Below are 21113 nucleotides of genomic sequence, written 5' to 3'. Positions count from 1 at the left end.
GTGGAGTCATGTCTTGGGGCGGAATCACAGGGAGAGAGCTGGTCCGGCCCTTTAGGGCCCCTGAATGTGTGAAAATGGCCACTGCAAAGTATGTGGATTTTCTGACTGACCACTTTCTTCCATGATAGGAAAAGAAGAACCATACTTTCCGCAACAAAATCATCTTCATGTTAGACAATGCACCATCTCATGCTGCAAGGAATACCTCTGCATCATTGGCTGCTATCAGCATAAAAGGAGAGAAACTTATATTGTGACCCCCATCCTCCCCTAACCTCAATCCTATTGAGAACCTTTGGAGCATCCTCAAGCAAAAAACTATGAGGGTGGGAGGCAGTTCACATCCAAACAGCAGCTCTGGGAGGCTATTCTGACATCCTGCAAAGACATTCAAGCAGAAACTCTCCAAAAACTCACAAGTTCCATGGATGCAAGAACTGTGCTGTGAAACTGCTATCAAATAAGGGGTCCTATGTTAATATGTAACTTGACCTTTTAAGAGGTTTTTGATTGAAATAGCTTTTGATTTCAGTAAATATAATCTCCTAATGCTGCAAATTCAACAAATGACCACTTTCAATTCTCTACAATCTTTAAAATGTTTTGAAACTCTGTTTGCGTAATAATTTGGAACAGTGCATTTTAAGTTTTTTATTTTTGAAAAACATACTGTTTTCATTGGGAGGTTTGTTGAGTAACATTTGAATTATACTCTAATGCTTGATGACTCGAAAATCATGCTGTCATTTGAATCGACTATTTAGGAAAATCAGAGAAAATATCATTTGCATGATAATTTGGAACGCGGTGTATATTTAAAGATAGTGCTGTCAGCTCACAACATATTCTAGCAAAGTATGTAGCTGTCCTTCAAACTAAGTTCAGAAAAAAACTGGCTACAAATGTAATGACTACAAAAAACATGAAGCTACTTCTTCTCTTTTTTCAATTTACTAGTACAGTTTAAAAGTTTATATTTGTGTATCTTTCTCAGGTTTTGAACCTACAATCATTTGTATGAGCATATCTGTCTACATGTCTACACTGTACGTGTATGAATGGATCCCAGTGATACAATAATGCTAGTAAAATACAGAGTTACTTGTGTCTACTCTAAAGCCTGAACCATAAAATAATTACCTTTTTTTTTTTTAAAAACAAAACAAAACAATGGAGTATCAAATAAGTAAATAAACATTAATTGGCATATATGAGTTAAAAAAAAACCCCAATAACAACTCATGTATCAAATATGATTCACTTGGCTTTTACGTTGTCGATGAAATTCTCAGCAGTCACTAGTGCCTACAATACCCAGAATCCCTGCTGCTCCAGCAAAGCTAGCGTACCGAACGTTAGTTACGCAACGTAGTTTCAAAGGTTGTATATATCTGTCGGGGTTCCCGTCCAGGAAATATGATGTGACTGTAAGTTAAGAAAGTTTTTTGTGCTTTTTGATGACAATGAACCTTCCACAGGTAAGAGTCTGTCTGGCTCTAATAAATAAAATATATAAAAAGTGGGCCTACTTTGTTCATGAAATGAAACACAGCATTGACTGTGCGAGAACACGGCGCGGAAATGCATCGAAAATCATCGCTTCTGGATTTTAAAAAAGAAAACATGACCACAATAGCTAAATGAACTTCTTGAAAACAGTAGTTATCACTCCAAAACATCTGGAAAACAGGATTCAAAGCTTTTTTATGTGAAAAATATCCCACTTGAAAAACTTTCTAAAAGCCAGTTGTTCGCTCTGTTCGGTCTGAACGTTATCAGAGTAGCTTACCTCTCTGAGTGTTTGTGAAATGTCAAAGAATATCTTTGGGCACACTAGAGTTTCAGATTTGTGTATTAATTCAAGGTCCTGCTGGTTTTCGTTCATTTCTTTTCCTCTTATAAATAAATAAAGCTTTCTTTTAATTAATCCATTGCAGTGTGTTATGTTACTGCATTTTAGTCACTTATGTTTCCCCACATCTCAACTGGTCAAGCTGTTTCTCTCTGTTATCCAGCAGATAAGAGCTGATATTCTGTCTGCTTTCACCACTCACCTCTTTCTCTTTGTTTCCAGGTCTTTTCAGTCTGCTGTCATGAGCTCTTGATGTCTGTCTTGTTATAAGTCATCATGAGTGGTGCTGCGCTGGCTGTTGTGGTGGTGGTCGTTTTTTTCTTGGCCCTCTACCTCCTCCAGCGTTATGGAGATCTGTGGAAGCAGCAGAGGCTGGTCCTGTTTGGAACGCTGCTGTCCTGGTACCTGTGCTTCCTCATCGTCTTCATCCTACCACTTGATGTCAGCATGGTACTAGACATTAATTTCTTTATTAGTGTAACTTTATTTTTTCAGGGGGTGGGGGTGGGCAAGAGTAAGATTTTTATGTGCTTTTTGAAAAAATTTCTCTAAGTAAGGTTGAGCTGTGTGTTTATTTATACAAATCTCACCTCTGGGGTCTTATATTAACTATGTTCACTGCACTTTTACATGTGTTTGCCTGACTGTGCAAACTCTACTCTTCTGCCAGGCTGTCTACAATCAGTGCAATTCTAACATTACAAACACCACTACTGCAACTCCAACGAACCCCAGTAGTAGGAGTGAGGCCAACTTGTCTCCTTTTCCATCTATGAGGTAAAGACGTTGTTTTGATTTATCAGAAATAGGGCCATAGTTTTCCAGATTTGCTCCACCGCCATGCAGCATTATACACAACACAGCAGATAATCTGCTGATCTGCACATATCCACTTTGTCCGTGTTTGTTTAGCAAAGGAGCCAGCATTCCACGGGGATCTCATAATCTCATTTGCCCATCTTTCACATGACTTCTCCATGTATTTGATTGCTTTAAGCCCAAGTAAAGCCTTACAACTGAACAGACTTTATTCACTCAGTTCAAGTCACTCTACTGTTTTGTTTGGTATTCTAAAACTGTTAAGAATCTGCGTTTTTTTGCTTATTTGTAATTCTCCTAGATGATATCAGTACTCATCATTTTTATGTGTTACATACACTCACCGGCCACTTTATTAGTTACACCTAGTTAGCAATGGGTTGGACTCCTTTAATTCTTTGGGGCATAGATTCAAGAAGTCGCTCTTATCAATACTGATATGATAGCATCACATAATTCCTGCAGAATTGTCAGCTGCACTTGCATGATTATAATTTCTCATTCCACCACATTCCAAAGGTGCTCAATGGAATTGAGATCTGGTGACTGTGGAGACCTTTTGAGATACTCCAGTAGGCTCTCTTGTAATGCTCTGCTGATATTAAGGGGACGAAAGTCTGCCAAGAAAATATCTTCACAGCATTACACCGCAGCCAGCAGCATCCTGAAGTGTTGATACATGTTGGCATAAACAACATGTGCTTTCATGTTGTTTATGCCAAATTCACAAGTGAGTAGTTATTCAACTTACTATTGCCTTCCTATCAGATATTTGCGTGAACGAGCAAGTGTATCTAACACAGTGGCTGATCGGTGTCATCTCTCAGATTTCACCCTTCACCCTAATACAATGGAGGTGAATTAAATTCCATTCGTGGCTCTCGCAGCTTTGAGAAATACAGTTTTAGAATTCAGGAGTAATACTTCTTTACAAAAATGTTACCGCATTTAGTTCGTACATTGTTTTATTTTATTGGAGCTATTTTTTATTAGAAATCTGTCATGAAATGTGGGGGCACTGAACCTTTTAGGGGCAATGAGTGATTTTGAAATGGCAACAAAATCCATACAGTGTATATTTTATGGATTCAAGGTGTGGTTGTGTTAAAGTTGTGATGATGTATCATGTGGCTTTTGAGCATTTAGAATTTTATACCTGGCTTCCAGTGTGCTTTTTTTCTCTAATTCTTTAATCTTCTGTGTGCGCTTCAGTCCACCAGGCAAGTGTGAGGAGCCTTGGACTTATATTCCAAATGACACCCTCGAAGTGTTTTGGAGAGTTGTATACTGGACGTCTCAGTTTCTTACATGGTAAGATCCTCTTACTCATAAACATACGATAAAAAAAAGCGTCCCATGTTAGGAGTCAGGATGTCTAAGTGTTCCACCAGAGGGCACTCTCTATCCTCCCTGTTGGCAATAGGTGTATCTGATATCTCTGTGTTGGTGTTGGTCCTGGATCATCATAGTTACTGTTGGTCTGGATTCATCATTTCATGTGACCAGTCACATTGTTATGATGCCATAGTTTTGCGATGTGAAAACGGACCTGCCGATGTTCACTCAGGAAAAAAGGGTTATGGGGTCTGATCAGGCTTAGGCAGAGTGCAAATGAGTTGTTGTGACATTAAAACCAGACTGTTTTGAAAAAAGTTATCATATTATCTTAGTAATGAGTCTGACTAACTAACTAAATATTAAAAATGTTAAGGAAATGTGTTTATCTGTAATGCGTCTCCAAAAAATATTAGCTGATATTTTAAATTTTTAAATCAGCAATAATCGGTGAAAAAATTCCTATATCAGTTGGGCTCTAATTCATTCTTCTTCTTCTTCTTCTTTTTTTTTACACACTATTCTACCTTAAGTTAAAAAATTTTTGACTTTCCTTTTCTCTCTGTTTCTTTCTGTCTGTTCTCTGTGTGAGCATGCAGGCTGCTGTTGCCCTTTATGCAGTCTTATGCACGCTCAGGAGCTTTCTCAGTGGTTGGAAAGATCAAAACAGCTTTAATTGAAAATGCACTTTATTATGGCTCATACCTTCTCATCTTCATCGCTCTGCTCATCTATGTGGCTGTTCAGCTAAAGTGGAAACTGACCTTGTAAGTCGAGTTGGAACTGTATGCACTATATTTCAATTTGTGCTTTCTGGTTAGCATAATCAGCATAATCTACTTTCTTTCTTTTAAATCATGTAGGGCGGACCTCCAGACCATAGGGATTACAGCTGCCAACACCTGGGGACTCTTCCTCCTGGTCCTGTTGCTAGGCTATGGCTTGGTGGAAATCCCACGGTCTTATTGGCTGTCATCTTCCCACAATTACGTGCTATCCAAGAGCTACTTCAAGGTAGCAAAGATGGCTACTGAGAAGGCAGAGGCAGATGAGAAACTTGCAGATGTCATGGAGGCAAGGGTTAACCTTGAAACAGAATAAAGAATAAACTGCAGCATATTATTTTTTTTTCTTTACAAAAATAATCTGCTTTTTTTAACAGGAGGTTGCAGGCATCCATGCCTCTGTCAGGCAAAACCACTTTCTAAGGAAGTATGTGGACATAATTTTGACAAAGGTAAGAAATGAAACCAAATTCCACAAACAGTTTTTTCCTCATGCATATATTGTGCATTTTCAGCTTGTACACCGGGCTCATTTGAGTGTCATTTCACTTCAGTGTCCCACAAAGTACCAAGAAGAGATGGGAATAAATGTGGAAATCTCTCGCGTGGACCAGAATGCCCCTCCCACCAAAAGAGTCCTAGTTAAACTTCATGAAAAAGTAATTAATTCTTTTTAAAATTGCACTGTGAATTAAAAAAAAATAAAGCAAAAAAAAATATGATTAAACATTAAAATGCCTGTAAAAAGTGTTTGCCCATCTTTCCTGTATGTTTTGTATTTGCGTGTGTGTTTTCAGGTGGTCAGCGCAGTGCAAAGACACAATCAGACTCAGGTTCAGTGGTCTATCCTGTTAGAGCAGGCCTTTCATCTGGAAGATGTAGCAAAAAGCCGGAACAGCTCGCTCCGACACTTCACCCACAGCTTCCCTTTAGCACACCGTGGCTGGATCCGTAGGTTCATCTACACTCCAACTGTAGGTGAGTTCTTAGATTCCCACATGGACTATTAAAAGTAAAACTTATTATGGCATTGATGATATATCTAATACAGCCTTAAAAATGTTCTTGAATATCTGCCATAATAGAAAGTTGTGGGTTTTTTTCAGTTAGCAACAAGAATATTTCTCTTTTTTTGAACTGTTTGTCGTCTGGCAAACAACATGCAACTTTTAGGGACACTCGGTCTAGTAATAAATTCTTCGCGGCAGTCATGTGCCTTTTTTTTGTATAACATAAACGTGAGTTTGCACTTACACGCATATTTGTTTGTTTTGTGTGTGTGTGTGTGTGTGTTCAGAGTGGTTTTGGGAGTGTGTGCTCAGACAGGGCCTCTGCAGGCTGCTGGCCGTCCTCCTGTGCTTACTCTCCGCTGCAGTAATCTGGTCTGAGTGCACCTTCTTCAGCACACACCCCGCCCTTTCTCTGTTTGCGGTCTTTATTCAGTTGGCTGAAAAATGGTACAACTATCATTGCATTGAGGTGAGTATGTATTAGTGCTGTCAGCGTTAATCCCGTTAGAATGACGTTACTACAAGGAGTGACATAGTATTTTGATTTATTTAAAGTTTTTTTTTCTTTTTGCCAGAAAATTGGTGAAAGAAACAAAAGTTTGCCTTTCAAACACTTGGACTCCCACATTATTATTTTATTTAAAACCAACAGAAATCTGCTGTGAACATAAACATGTTGGTTATTTTGTTCTCTTCAGTTCAAGCCTAACCTTCAAACGTGTTTCCTTTTTCTCTCCAACAGATGGTGTGCTTTGTGGGTATCCTGTTCATGTGCGTGTGCGTCTACTCCACAGTTTTCAGGATACGATTTTTCAACTACTATTACCTGGTGCCACATCACCAGACTGATGCTTACAGCCTGCTGTTCAGTGGCATGTATGTGCAGCATATTTACACTATAAGGGATGAAGTGAGTTGAAATGGAAAGTTAGTTAGTCAAACACATCTTTGCATTTTGGTTTCAAATCAATGGAACGATAGGTTACAGGTCAGACTTTCCAAACAGGAAGCACAATTCAGTCTGGTATGCTTAATTTGTGTTGTCCTAATTTTAATATTCTCTCTCTTTTTCCCTGTATTACTCAGGTTATTTTGTCGTCTCACTCCACCTTTATGCCTCAACTTTCTGGGAATGATTCACATGGACTCTGCCATCTCACACAAGAACAGAGTACAGACATCTTACACCTCTGTGGGTTCCACAAATTCACGTATCAACACACACACACACAGACATTTGTACCTGTAAATTAAATGTGTGTTTTTCTTTTCTTTATGTTTTTTTTATCAGATTATGGGCTCTATGCAGCTGCTGTCATTTATATCAGATGGGTTCTACATCTATTATCCCATGCTGGTGTTGCTGCTGTGCTTTGCTACATATTACAAGTAAACCAGCAATCTCTAACAACTTTTGCACATTCTTGTGTATTTTTCCCACCTAAAAATAGTCCAATGGCTGATTTAAGATGTATAAGTACAGCTATAAATATGAGAAATATGAGAACTTATAATATATTTAAAGAAAGCTATGGAACAAATAACAAGTTTTAATAATATTGTTAGAGTAAGTAACATTGTTACAGTTTATCTCATAATAGAGTAAAAATCTGTCTTGTCTATAATCCTTGAAGCGTTGATGGTTTTGTGACTCATGATGTGAAATATTGTATAAGTGTAAAACACTTGTTATTTAAATTATGCTTAAAAATAGCAATTTAATTTTTTGTTGGACTCATTGTTTGAAGTAGAGTTGATAGGACTTTAGCTTTTCTACTGAATTCTGCTTTTGTCCAGAATCTGTAGTGCAAACACATTTCCAAACACATTATCACGCCCTTTATTTGCCAATTTAATCCAGTGTGGTTAAAATCATCCCAGCTATACACTACCCACCTGTTTATCACAAATTGCACGGTAGAAATGTAGTCGTTTTATACTTTTTATTACTCTGATACACTTAAGATGAAGGTTAATTATGAGCAATAAAACGGCCATTTTGCAGAAGGAATCTGCTCTGAAAAACCCATCACGTTTTAGTCTTGAGTACAAGAACTTATGTGTTACAGTATGTATGTCAATCATTTTGTTTTGTAGTCTGGGGTCTCGCTGTTTGAACCTCTTGGGCTTCCATCAGTACATCACTGATGATGATTTGATCTCTGACCTGGTGGATGAAGGCAGGGAACTCATCAAAAGAGGTAATTTGATCACAAGTTCAATTGCTTACTCTTTCTGAAGTTTCTGTGCATCAGAGCAGTTTTGGCAGCTAAACATATTCAGGTTTTTACAGTTAATGTTTTCATGCATTATTATAGTAACCTATGAAAAATGTTTTTTTGTATGTTTGTTATGTTTGCACTGTATGTTTTATAATTTGTTCTTCTGTAGAAAGAAGGAAAAGACAAAGAGCTGAAGATGGAGAGAATCGAAGATGGGTAGATATTTTCTTTCTTTAGTTGCTCAAGACAAGAAGATCTATCCAGCCTATTGGCTTGCCGGTTCTACTGGTTTGTGTGTATAGTGTGCCTACTTTGTTTTGTGCTTCAGGCGTGGAGGGAGCGGTATGGTGTCGATGGGGCCACTGGGCGGAACAGAGCTGGTTACACTGAGTTAAAGGATAACCAGAAGGAGCCTGTAACAAAGATCAAGAAAAGTGGTAGGACTCTTTCTCATATCACTACATCTATCTAATATTTTCTTCACACTTTTTTTTAAAATCGATATTTGTCCACCTAACTTGCTGCTCATACAAGAAACTAAAAATCTATAATTTTAGACCTAGGGCACCTCACCCACATGAGATACATATCCATACAGGCTTTACAGCTTGCCTGATTGGGTTTCTTTGGAAGAAGCACCACCCCTGTGTTCCCACAGGAAGTTATTCTTAGGTTTCTATGAACATGACACAAGTAAAAAGAACTTATCATACAGGAATCTATGCAAAAGACTGAACAAGTATGGCATGTTTGGAAGTGCTGCCACAAGAAGGCCTCTTTTCTCTAAAAAGAACATGGCAGCATGGCTTTGGTTTATATTTTATTATCCAAACACAGCAGGAAAACACCTCATACAAGTTATCAAGCATGGTGTGCAGGTGTAATGATTTGGGCCTCAAGACCTGGGCACCTGTTGACCACAAACTGCTCTCTACAAAAAGTATTCTAGAGTTAAATGTGAGGCCATCTGTCTGACAGCTAAAGCCTTGTTGTAGCTTGGTAATGCAACAAGATAATGATTCTGAGCAGCAGCAACAAGTTGGAATCAAAGTGTTGTAAAATTACAGTCAAATTAAAGATCTCAATCTGATTCAAATTATGTGGCAAGAACCTAATACGCTGCACATGAACAACTGCCTGCTTTACATCTATATATATTTCTACATATATAAATATCTAGCAGATGGTAGATGACGGTCATTTCTTTGCTGCAGATGATTATTACGAAGAACATTTCTAGAGTTTTTAACATGTCACCACCTTTCCCCTTTGTTTTGAATTACACCAAACATGGATTTTTGATGGATTATCATGATTTATATGGTAAATAAACTGGTTTTTATATTGTGCTTTTCTACTCTACTTAAGCACTCATTATACAACTTGTGTCATTCACCCAGTCATACAGGTACGTTTTTTCTGTGAATGCATACATCGAACTACTAACCTTCCAATTAGTAGATGACCTCTATCTCTGGAGCTATAGCCACCCCTTGTAGAAGAAGTCAACCTGCTTACTAGTGTTGTGCATCTTTTCTTCTCTGTATTCACAGTTGTCACATTTACCAGAAGAAACGAAAAGGCCGGCGAGCAGCAGACGGGCTTACTGCAGGAAGACTCCAGTGATGACGAGTCGCCCAACAGAAGGTATGATGTCATTCAGTACCAAGAATATAGTTGGTTAGTGTTAAAATAAATCTGAATAATATTGTGTTTTAAAAGAATGCTAACAGTCCCTCTCTGTCACACTGTATCACTGTGTTTAATGCTGTAGATCCACAGCAGGAAGTTACCTCACTCTGTCACCTCCAGTGAAGGGCGTGTTTGACGACGTGTGACGCACGAAGGACCTGGAGGGAAATCAAAAAGCTAATATGTGCTGCAAATAGAATAAATGATTCAAATGGTACATTTTCTTCAAAGGGAAGTCTGAATGCAGATAATTCACTCTTAAGAAAAAAAAAGTAAAGATGTTTAATAGATGTAAAATATAACTTTAATAAAGGGTTTTATATCACTAGCATTTTTGGTGGTATTCATAGCGATTGGTAACTGTAAGAACTTAACACATGTGTTTAAATGCATGCTTGATATTGTTATGTTTTATAATAAAATTGGTGGATAACAGAGCTCATAGTATGTGCATAGATTTTATATTTATTTAATTTGAAATTCAATTTCTGTGCCTAAAGCAAAGTGTCATAGAGAATATATCAAAAACATAAACACGTTTAAAGTTGTGTTTTCAACTGTATCTGCTAAATAGCATCATTTTCATGTGGTGCAGTCTCCAGGTATCTATTTATACAATTTTGAACTGTTCAATTGTTATTGTATAAATAAAACATAATGTTTTTGCTTGTACTTTATCTGCTGTTGGATTTTGAGTGGCCTAAAATATATAAAACAGCATCCCAAGATGTCCTTTATAGCACTTTTTTCAAATGTCACAATGTTTATTTTATTTTATGACCTGAGGGTTGTTGTTTTTTTTCTTTTAAATAGATAATTATTGCAAGACAATTGTTTGCAAATATATGGAGAGGTTTATACTGTAACTCCATGAGTGTACAGAGTTTTAGTTTTGTTTTTTTTTACATGTATTTTTTGCAGCCCTCTGCATGTCCTAATGACATAATTTGTCCAATATATCCACTATCCCTTTCAAAAAGATTGCCTCTCTAACTTTTTCTCTACACCACTCAACCTGAGCTGTTCCTGAGGATCTTCAGCTCTGCCACGTCCACCTTGGGCCCCTGACTTTTGCTAGTGCAATGCATACCACCACCTCTCCAGGCATTCTTCCACCTGCTCTAACAATAGAGCACAATGTTGTCTGCAAACATAAGTCCTGCTCATCATCATTAAAAACAAGAAAGGGCTCAGAGCTGAATCTGTGAGTCAGGCCCACCCTTAGTTTGAGCCCATCTGTCACTTCTACCACACAACTCACCACCGTCTCGCTGTCTTCATACATGTCCTCCACCACATTCATATACTTTACCACTCTTGACTTCCTCGTGGAGTACCAAAATTTATCTCTTGAAACCTTATCGTAAGTGCTGAGAGGGTGCAACTTCTTATCACGCTCTCTATACATCTCCATCAACACTCTTAAGGCAAACATAGCACATGAAGCACTCTGGCTTCATGCTATGGCTTTTTACCATTATTCTTCTGTAGTTAATACAGCTCTTCACATTATCCTTGTTCTTGAAGTACTGTGCAGTTCTCCATTCTTCAGGCATCCTCTGAAATTGTATTAAACAATCAAGTTAAAGTCCATTGCCCTCTCTCTCTGACTTCTCCATACCTCCACAGGTATGTCATCTGGACCTTTCCTGTTTCCATTCTCTTGATAGCTCCTCTCACTTCCTCCTTATTATTTCTCTGCACTTCCTGATCCACTAACTTAACTTCATCTGTCCCCCATTTCATTTTTTCTTCATCAGTTTCTCAAAATACTTCTCAACACACCATCTTACATCTCTTGTTGAAATATATGCGTTGACTCCATATTTATGTTATAATTAGCCATAATCATAAAGTTTGTCAACTTGAAAAATCAATTAATGCAATCTAAATAAGACAAACGTTGTTTAATTTTAAAATATTACATGTATCATTAAAAAAAAGATTCAAAAGAAGTCGAAAGACAAATGGGATAAAGAATAATTATTAGTTTGTTTCTTTTTTTGTCATGAACATCTTCATTAAGTTTCAAAACCATTAAACCATAAAAAAGAAAGACAATTCACAAGAAAAAACAAAATTATACTAAAATGTAACTCAAAATAGACAGAGACAGGTTGCAGCACTCTTCCTTGCATGACCAAAAAACAACACCAGTTCTATGAGGTTAGAACGATGACACCTTAAAATAAAACTGGAAAAAATATCGAAAGTGAAAAATTTTACAGTTTCGATTAATCTTTTATTACTATCGTGTTTTTTTCTTCACTTTCAATACAAAATGTTTCAGTACATTTATTTCATTTACAATATTTTTTTTCAGTTTCAATATTTTTTTCTGTTTTATTTTAAGGTGGCATCGTTCTAACCCCATGCAATTCCCACTTAAATGATAAAGCTCATACTTCAGATCAGGCCCAAGAAAGAAAGAAAGGCTGGGTAGAGAAATCCCTATCCTGCTTACATTAGTTTATCTATAAATAATATAATATTTTATTGTTTAATTTGTAATTATTTTTTATATGTATTAGTATTTTTAATATACCTACATTTATTATTTACATTTTATTTAACATGATATGACACGTTAATCTTTCGTTAATCAACCTCTAATTGATAGACCGTTACCGGTGATGCCTTCCTAGGCACTTCGTAAAACACAAATTCTTAGATCTTAAAGTAGCCTAGACTACAGTATTTATTACTTGACAGCAGTCAAAAGTAATAATTTGTGTGTTTTTAAGTTGATATTAGAAAATACTTAAAAAACTTTAGGGGGATTTGTTGTCTATTAATTTATTTATGTGAAACTAAATATGATTTGTTTTTACAGCAGTCAGGGGAGGTACTTGAACGTTTCAATCCTAGGCAGCAGGCAGAGCACACAGACTGAGCTGTCTGTGTGGCAATGATGGATACAAGCTAATCGTCCAACGTTACAAAACGTCTACAAAAGCTGTTGGAATATATTACGAGGTGTCACTCCATATATCGCCTCACAAATTTGGCTCTGATTTCTGACAGGCAGACATATCCGGTAAGTAGGTTCGGCTGCTAGTTTTAGCTAAGCGACCTAAAAACGGTAAGCAACTGTGAAGGAGCAGCGCTGCTAACAATGTTAGCGTTAGCTTGCAACGTTGAGTTCCTTCGCTTCTTCTTTTAGCATTGGCCCAAATTTAAAAACAGATAAATGTGGCCATTTCTTTACACGTTTATGTAGCTTTGTCACACATTTAATAAACAATATACATAAAAAAATTCGAAGTTAGTATTCCTGCTTTCTGTTGACCTGAATTTGTCTAATCAATTATACGAAGGACCCCTTTTTCTCGAGTTCCGTATTATCGCAACCGTCACGATACGGGTGGCTATGATTTATACTGCCAAACACAGCACAGGTATACCCTGGCTCCAGACCTGTGCTTTGATTTAGTAGTAGCCGTCAGATTTTTCTAACGTGATGTTAAATTGAAGGTTTGCTGGTCGTTAGTTTTGTTACATGTTAAACAGTTCTTTGCGCCTTTGCAATCCTTGGGTCATTTGTTTGACGAAGGAGAAACACGGAAAGCAGGAATCCGCATATTATTTACGTCGACAGTATGTATTACAAACTAGACAATACGGCACTTCGTCGGTGATGTGTAATGCTGCTCTTTAGTGTGTAGTTGTTGCATTTTAGCTCCCGTTGGTCCTTGGGAATGTCCTTCTAGCTTGTTTTTTCCCCCCTCCCAATTAAAAACATTTTAACTGAGTCACCACTTTTGAGGACATCTTTTTGCTGTTTGTGGTGCTGGGTATGTTTCAGTGTGACACCGTACAGGTGTGTAATATTTGTAAACATAACACCAAAGCTGCGTATATGTTGTTTCCAATAGAATCACTAAACATACTGTTGTCTGTATGTATGTGCAAATAACATTTCCTGTGTAAGCTTTTTGTGTTTTTGCTGACAAAAAAGCTGCAACAAGCGACAGCGAGCTTTTTTTTTTTTTTTTTTTTTTTTTTTAACATGTCTGCAACCAACTTGCAAAACCACCACCTTTTTGCCAGAAATGCACAGAAAATATGTATTTAAAAGATGCAGTTAGAAAATAAAGTGTGGGGAAGTGTGCTAACCGTGGCTGTGCTTTGTGTGTTTTCAGTTGGTAGACAGCAATGGGTGGGCTGGGGAACGGGCGTCGTGGAGTAAGGTCACCGCCTCTTATGATTGCCGCTCTGATCGCCTGTATCTTGGTTCTGGGCTTTAACTACTGGGTGTCCAGCTCCCGCAACCTGGAGCTTGAGGTGGGTTAAAAAATATTCAAACTCTTCCTCATTTCTTATTTCTTTTGCGTGCTTACATGTTTGTTTGTTTTTACATCTTTCTTTAATAGTCCTTACTTTGATGTTGTGTTGCATGTGTTTTATTTTACCAATATAAATGTGCCAAGAACTGTTCTCGCTTACCGACGTAAAAGAAAATATAAATACTATCATAATTTGGAGGCCTTTGTGACCTTGTAATGATTGCACCAATTATAAATTTATTCTTTTTTTCTTTCACAATCACTATTCACACATAGCTTTGAACTTTGAGTGTCTCCTTTCTTGTAAAATGCCTAGAAGTTAGGCAAGGTTTATACTACCTTGCCCTACCTCACCCCAAAAACGACAGATGGGGAAATATTGTTTGCTTGTTTGCGTTTCCACACAATTACCAGGAAGCTATGCAACACATGCAATTTATACAGTATATATACATTTCTTGCTGTATTTCCTTTTCCGTAAAATACCCATAATTTATGCAGTGCTTAAATTTACTTAACCTCCTAAGACCCGAACTCTTCCACAGTATGCATTTCTAATTTCTCTTTGATATTTGAGCATATCGGTCCTAGGAGGTTAAAATGTAATTATTTCGTCTTCCCTGTAAAATACCTGAAGTTAGGCAATACTAATAACTTCACTCCTGCATTACCTAAAATTACTTACAAATTGCTTAAAATTACTTACATAGCCTCCTGACTACCAGCAATGCAAATTTGTCCTCTGTAGAGCACCTTTCTAAACCTGAATATCTCCTACAGATATCATACTACAGAATTGCCTCCTTTTGGTATCTACAGAGGACATTTAGGGCTTTCCAATGATACCAAATGTGAAGGGGTGGAGCTTTGGGAACTTTAGTTTTTTCATTAAGGAACATGGCAGCCACCGCTGCAAGCACATTTTATGGGAAGAAGAAAAGTAAGTGCATAAAACTTCTTATTGAGCAATTTTTAGCTATAAATGTTGTTAACATATTTTAAATAAGTCTCTTAATAACACATTAAAACATAGTATGCTTAATTCTAACTTCATTTTAGTATAGTATTGAAGTGTTTAAAAAATGTCCTCCATAGTGGACATTTGTAGTCATTTCCTCCATTTTGTTCTGTTTTTTTAAATGACCAGAAAAGGAGTCCTTTTTAGAAGCAGAAAGAAATTTATTGCAGTTTGATGAGGGAAACCCAGATCTTGAGTTGTCTGATGAAGAAGATCATAGGGAATAAGCCCTTGAAGAAGAAAGAAGGAGGAGCATCAGGGATGGTACTCAGACCTGAACTTGCTGTCATTAAGTGGTTGGACAGTTGTCATGGCATCCTCTGCCTATGGCAATCAACCTCAGGACAGATGCACAAGATGGTCTAAGAAAAACAAAAGGTTTGTCCATGTGCCAAGTCCACTGCCAATTTCTGAGTACACTACCAATATAGGTGACGTGGACCTTGTTGCCGAATGTTGAGTTTCTACAGGATGGTCTCTCGCACTCAGAAATTGACAGTATGTGCAGTTTTCTACTTTTTGATCTGGCAATCACCAACTCGTGGCTTCAGTATAGCAGTGACTTGCAGTTTTGGGGGAAGAAACCACTACAGTTCCTTGAGTTCAAACTTCTCCTTGGTGAAGAGTTGAAGCAAATGTTTGCCATCAAAGTTCATTTTTACACGTTTGGCCTTCCAATGTCCTCTGCAGTGGACATGTGATATCTAAAAAATGTAAACTTTTTTTTCCCAAAAAATTATTTCAGTCTTCTAATTACCTTACAAACATTGGGGGATTTAAAATTTTTTTTGATTGGACAACATTTTTTTTTCCTGGTAGTCAGGAGGATAGTACTTAAATGTAATTAAAGTTTAATTATTTTTGTTTCCTTTGAAAACCTGACTTGTTACCCCATTATTCTAGTGTTCTTAGCTTTAAGTACTTACATACTTAAAGGTAAGTACACTAAAATAACAGGGTAACAGGTCAGGTTTGATTTAACAGGGTATTGACACCCTTAGTCACAGGTCATATTATAAAGTATTCCAGAATATTTTCCTTAAAGTCATCAAGTTGTTCTTTTGGCAAATGTAAGAAGAGCCTTTGAGTGATTTTATTTTTTTTATTTTTTATTTTTTTTCTTCCACCATGTCACTCAACCATGGGTGCCATTTTTGCTCACTCTCTTTCTTACTATTGAATTATGAACTCTTAACTGAAGCAAGTGAGACCTGCAGTTCTTTAGATGTTGTTCTGGGTTCCTTTGTTTAAAATGTTTACCATTTTAATGTTGGTAGGCTGGCCACTCCTGGGAAGGTTCACCGCTGTTCCAAATTTTCTTCAATTGTGGATAATGGCTCTCACCGTGTTTCAATTAGATGTGGCTTTGTAACACTTTTCAGATTGATAGATGTCAGTGACTTTGTATTTCATCCGTTAAGAGTTTTTGAGTTTTCGAGTTTTCTTTAGATTGCGACATGATGTGTTGCTTCTTGAGATATTTTAGCCTACTTCGCTTTGTCAGATAGGTTCTATTTAACTGATTTCTTAATTCAACAGGTCTGACAGTGAATAGTGAATAGTAACATTGAATCAGTATTCCAAAAAATGTGGTTAATCTCAGTTAATTGATCATTTTAAATCTGCATCTTTATCAAATTTTAATATTTGTTTATCTGAAGTATGTTAGGGTGACAAATAATTAGGGTGTTTTTTTTTTCAGTCCAGTTTTTATTGTTGTTTAATATATTGCATTAAATGGCAAGACATTTCTGTCAAATAAGGTAAGAAAGACTCCTTTTTTTAGCTTAAATGACACAGGAAATAAGGTAAAACATGCATGTATAACTATATATATCTATATGCATAGTTAACCCTTAAAGACTCATTCTGAACCAGGACGTTTCTGTCATTTTGTTCTCTTCATATGGATGTTATCATGACCCATGACAAATTCTAAATAAGTGGTCTATATAAAAAGCAGTAACGTGATACTGATCTTGCTGCATGTGACACAGACTAAACTGTATGAGCTGGAGGGCCAGGTGCGACGTGGAGCAGACGAGATGAAGAAGAAGAAGGAGTTCGAACAGGTGATCGAGAAACAAAAGGATCAGATCAGCAACATACAAAGTCTCTATAAGAGCAAGCTGGAGGGAGCTGAGATCTCCTGCAGCCAACACAAGGTGCACACAAACAAAACTGGTGACAATAAAACCTTTATGTGCACAAACGCCACCTCAGAGGCGCTGTTTATCAGCTCTTGTCACAAGGGAATCCTTGGGCCAATGAACACACTTTTCTGATTTACTCACTGTTGCGATTCACACCACATAAACATTTTATCAGGGAAAAATTTCATATGAACAATAAATAAGTGTGATAAGTGAGTATTGACATGCGTTGTGTGTTTGTGTTTAGGCCACACTGCAGCAGAACATTTCCTCCAGTGTAAAAACCATACAGGAACTCAAAGGTAACATAATGTTTAGCTTCTGACCCTTTATTTGATTAAAGTGTTGCGTTGACTTAACAACCATCACATGGCCGCTACAAAACTGTGAAGTTAATTTCATGTATGTGTATGTGTGTCTGTGTGTACTGTAGGTCAGCTGAGTTGGCTGAATGATGCTCTGGGGAAACTTGAGAAAGAGCTGCAGAGTTGCCAAGGCAACATCAACACACTTAATAACAAACTTATGTATGACATGTAAGAAAATGATTCATTATTATTATTATTATTTTTTATTTATTTTTTTAGTACACACTTATATTTGTATGCATCTGTTTGTAAAGAAAGTATGATCACTGCACATGCCACTATAATATGCTACTGTTTACCGTCTGTGTGTTGTGTATGTAGGACCCAGTGTAACGCCCAGGTGCTGTCCCAGAAAGAGCTGTGCAATGAGAGAGTGGCTGCCGCTAAACTTGAAGCTGAGAAGAAAATGCAGAAGCTCATCCATACACCTGTCTCCTCACAGGTGGGTTTGGCTTTCCTGTTAAGCAGCGAAGCATGTGAAAGGATGCAAAGTCACTAGTCTTTCGACATGATTGAGACTTGGGCAGAGGGGTGGACCTGATTCTTTTCCTTTTTTTTTTTTTTTTTTAACACCTTTTTTTTTTTTTTTTTTTTGTCACCAACCCCGTTATGTTAATCAGGACAAGGTAAAATCTTAATGTCTTAAAACACTTTCCTACCATACGTGATTATCGTCACTACTGTTTTTACATTTTACCATTTTACTGTTTTTACATGCAAATGGGGAAATTTGAGTTCCTTTTGCTCGTGTTTGTTTGCGCATCTAGGCAAAAAAATAAAAAACCCTCTAATTCTGCATGGCAAGAGCTATGGAGCTGTGACACAGAATTGTATATTAATTTCTTAGCAGGAAAATGTTGGAGCAGTGGAAATCAACAAGTCAGTCAAGGCCCTGTCTGATGGAATTCCAGCAACTGCTTCAAGCCAAACACCAAGTCTCTCTCAACCCAAAGGCAATAAAGTCCATGAACTACTGACAAATGAAATAATGGTGGATATAAGTAAGACAAAAAACATAAATGGTCTGCTTAACTGAAATATACACTTGTACATATTGTGTGTCGAAGCATAGTTGGTGGACAACCTCACATTGCACTTGCTTTTTGTTATTTTCTTTCTAGTTCCCAGCGCTCCAGTGGAGCAGCCTACATCAAAGGATCTCTCCAAAGCAGGGCCAGAGTCCGTTCCCGCAACTGCTGCATTGAAACAGGAAGACAAACAGCCACAAGAAGGAGCTGACAATGCAGATGAGGTGGAAGGAGAGACTGGTAAACTTTTGGAGAATAATCTGATTGAAGACAAAGAGAATGAGGCGATGGATGCTCATGAAGAAGATCCTCAGACAGAAGGTAAATAATTTGGATAGTCACACAGATTTAATGTGCAGCTGTGTTTTGCTGCCTGGCAATCACACGTCCTGTTGTTTAGTGGAAAGACTTTACCACAGGGCCCAAACCAGTACTAACTGAGCACTTCCTCTTACTGTTTTTAAAATTTGAGAAAACTCTTCAGTTTAGTGAACAGAACCTCTTTGTTATGTAAGAGCGTTTTTATTAGAGGTAATTTTCTTTAAAACTTCTTCCTACTTCTTCCTACAATATTGGTGCTGATCGCTCCACAAAAGCTGCTGTACATGTGCACATGTATGAAAGCAAGTGTTATATTATAGTTTTTCATTTTCTAATTATGGTTTTATTATTTCATTTTGAATTTTAATTTTAGTTAGCATCCAGAGTTGATTTTCTTATTTCAGTTTAGTTTTTAACTGTTTGAAAATGCTTAGTTTCTGTGTTAGCTTTAATATTTTATTCATTAGTCTTTGGAGGGAATATGTTAGAGACAAGATTCAGGAAAATCAGTACATTTAAATGTTTTTCAAACATGTGTTTTTTGGTTTTTTGTTATTTGAGTTAACTATAATGTTTTTTCACATCTAGTTTTCGTTTTTAAGATTAGTTTTAGTTAACGATAATAATTTCTTTTGCTAATATATTTATAACTTGGAGTGTGTGTGAGAAAACTCGCCAGCATGTTTTACCAACAACCTCATTGACTGAGTAGCAAGAGATTATCTATCTATAGATTTTAGGCTATTCTTATAGACTTTTCAGCAAAAACAACTTGTTTTATATGGTTATATTTTGACATCTTTTATACCTTTTTTTTAATGTATTTCATTCTATCTGTGATTTGTTCTTTCAGAAGCAGACCCTGGAATAGAAGAGATGCTGATTGGTCGAGGAAAGGCTGATGAAACTCAAGCTGGTCAGAAACTTCAGGAACCAGAAGAGTACGACGCAGATGAACAAGTCGTGGGTGGAGAAGATTTAGAAAAACCACAGGAGAACAAACAGGATGAAAATATAGGTATGTGTTTTAAATAAGCATTTAGAGAGTGAGCGCATTCTGGTCTCGACAGGCTTTATGTCAGTAGGAAGGATGATTCTGAATGCCAGAGATAACCACTGTCCTTCAATCAAACTTTATCGTATAGCCCTTGGCAGTCCTAGTATAAATTTTTATGCAAAGTAAAATGTCATATGGCAATATAATCACTATAGCTATATTTATGTTCTCTAGCGAGCACAACAACAGAACAAGCACAGGCAATAGCTGCAGGGTTCGTACGGGTGCTTGAAATCCTTGAAAATGCTTTAATTTTAATGTTGTCTTTTCAAGGTTTGAAAAGTGCTTGAATTTCAGATGTGGTGCTTAAAAGTGCTTGAAAGTGTAGCTGTATTTCATTCACCTCAAACAACTATCTGATTGAATAGTTTTCCTTTCAGATAGAGAAATAAAATGAGTCGCAAAATGTCAAAGCAAAATTTCCCCGCCTGGCTGCCTTGTGTCTGTTTCAACGTGTGACCCCGCCCCTCCCTCGGCCAGTCGGGGATGAGTGCGCTAACATACCTGTAGGTTGCTGTTGTAATGAGTGTTGTCGGAAAACGACAATGGCGGAGTTTGCGCTCTCCAATTGCATGATAGGTGAGTGCTAGTAAATAATTTTCCAGTACGCTTACGTTACACACGCTATTTTTTTTTTTTTTAAATTATGATTATTATTTTGCTATCAAACTCGAAATGCACTGAGTGTGATGCAGTATGGCAGCGCTATTATGGAATATGCTGTGAACTTAGCTAACATTACTTAGCAGTGATATGAGTTAATTTACTCAAGTGAAAGGTTTAAACATTAGCCTGATACATAACTAGCCAACTTAGGCTTTCTGATTAACCCTCTGGGGTCGACGGACCCAGAGTCTCCATTTCAACTTGGGTTGAACGTGCGGACTTCAAACTGTATACCAGTTGTTAAATTGTGTTGATAGGCCACGTAAAACCAGTGTTTGTTTTTTTTCTGAATAAAACAGTGGCGTTTACTCCGGGAAGAAATGGTAAAAACTATTTTCTAAGGAGAGCGCTAGCAAACACGCTTTGCCTGTGAATGGAAAAAGAAAAAACACTCCATCCCTATTGGTGGAAAAATGTACCATGTCGACCAATCAAAAAATTATATGGCAACATGTGGCATCTGGTTGTTTGGGAAGAGGGGGAAGTTTTAGGAGTGACCGG

At 37.2% G+C, this 21113-nt stretch overlaps 2 protein-coding genes across 8 annotated transcripts in view; both read left to right on the top strand.

The window, feature by feature from the left end:
* The first annotated feature begins 1331 nt into the window (after positions 1 to 1331).
* On the top strand, positions 1332 to 10436 carry lmbrd2a (LMBR1 domain containing 2a). Of its 3 annotated transcripts, none has more exons than XM_005722053.1 (18): positions 1332 to 1427; positions 2075 to 2302; positions 2523 to 2629; positions 3884 to 3982; positions 4606 to 4773; positions 4870 to 5080; positions 5169 to 5243; positions 5346 to 5450; positions 5589 to 5769; positions 6089 to 6270; positions 6544 to 6677; positions 6888 to 6993; positions 7093 to 7190; positions 7899 to 8002; positions 8193 to 8239; positions 8352 to 8460; positions 9577 to 9670; positions 9798 to 10436. In XM_005722053.1, the coding sequence occupies exons 2-18, from the start codon at positions 2129 to 2131 to the stop codon at positions 9859 to 9861; spliced, it is 2058 nt and encodes a 685-aa protein (XP_005722110.1). In that variant the 5' UTR covers positions 1332 to 1427; positions 2075 to 2128; the 3' UTR covers positions 9862 to 10436. The 3 variants fall into 3 exon arrangements, with proteins under 3 accessions (XP_005722110.1, XP_005722112.1, XP_005722111.1); XM_005722054.2 differs by having other exon boundaries at positions 1421 to 1478; XM_005722055.1 differs by lacking the exon at positions 9798 to 10436 and having other exon boundaries at positions 8197 to 8239; positions 9577 to 9640.
* Positions 10437 to 12550: 2114 nt separating this feature from the next.
* Positions 12551 to 21113, top strand: part of golm1 (golgi membrane protein 1) — a 13456-nt gene continuing 4893 nt past the window's right edge. The window contains exons 1-9 of one of the 5 annotated variants that reach the window (XM_013914935.1): positions 12551 to 12752; positions 13858 to 13999; positions 17017 to 17184; positions 17420 to 17474; positions 17606 to 17699; positions 17862 to 17982; positions 18388 to 18541; positions 18662 to 18889; positions 19743 to 19907. In XM_013914935.1, coding sequence (XP_013770389.1) covers positions 13871 to 13999; positions 17017 to 17184; positions 17420 to 17474; positions 17606 to 17699; positions 17862 to 17982; positions 18388 to 18541; positions 18662 to 18889; positions 19743 to 19907 — 1114 coding nt within the window. In that variant the 5' untranslated portion in view covers positions 12551 to 12752; positions 13858 to 13870. Of the gene's footprint in view, positions 12753 to 13857; positions 14000 to 14626; positions 14942 to 17016; positions 17185 to 17419; positions 17475 to 17605; positions 17709 to 17861; positions 17983 to 18387; positions 18542 to 18661; positions 18890 to 19742; positions 19908 to 21113 lie in introns of those variants that run through there. The other 4 variants (XM_013914938.1, XM_013914933.1, XM_013914931.1 and 1 more) reach the window with 4 other exon arrangements.

Source organism: Pundamilia nyererei, unplaced genomic scaffold, assembly GCF_000239375.1.
Source record: "Pundamilia nyererei isolate P.nyererei 1_Seehausen unplaced genomic scaffold, PunNye1.0 scaffold00006, whole genome shotgun sequence".
Classification (NCBI taxonomy): domain Eukaryota; kingdom Metazoa; phylum Chordata; class Actinopteri; order Cichliformes; family Cichlidae; genus Pundamilia; species Pundamilia nyererei.
This window is presented reverse-complemented; position numbering and strand designations above follow the sequence as displayed.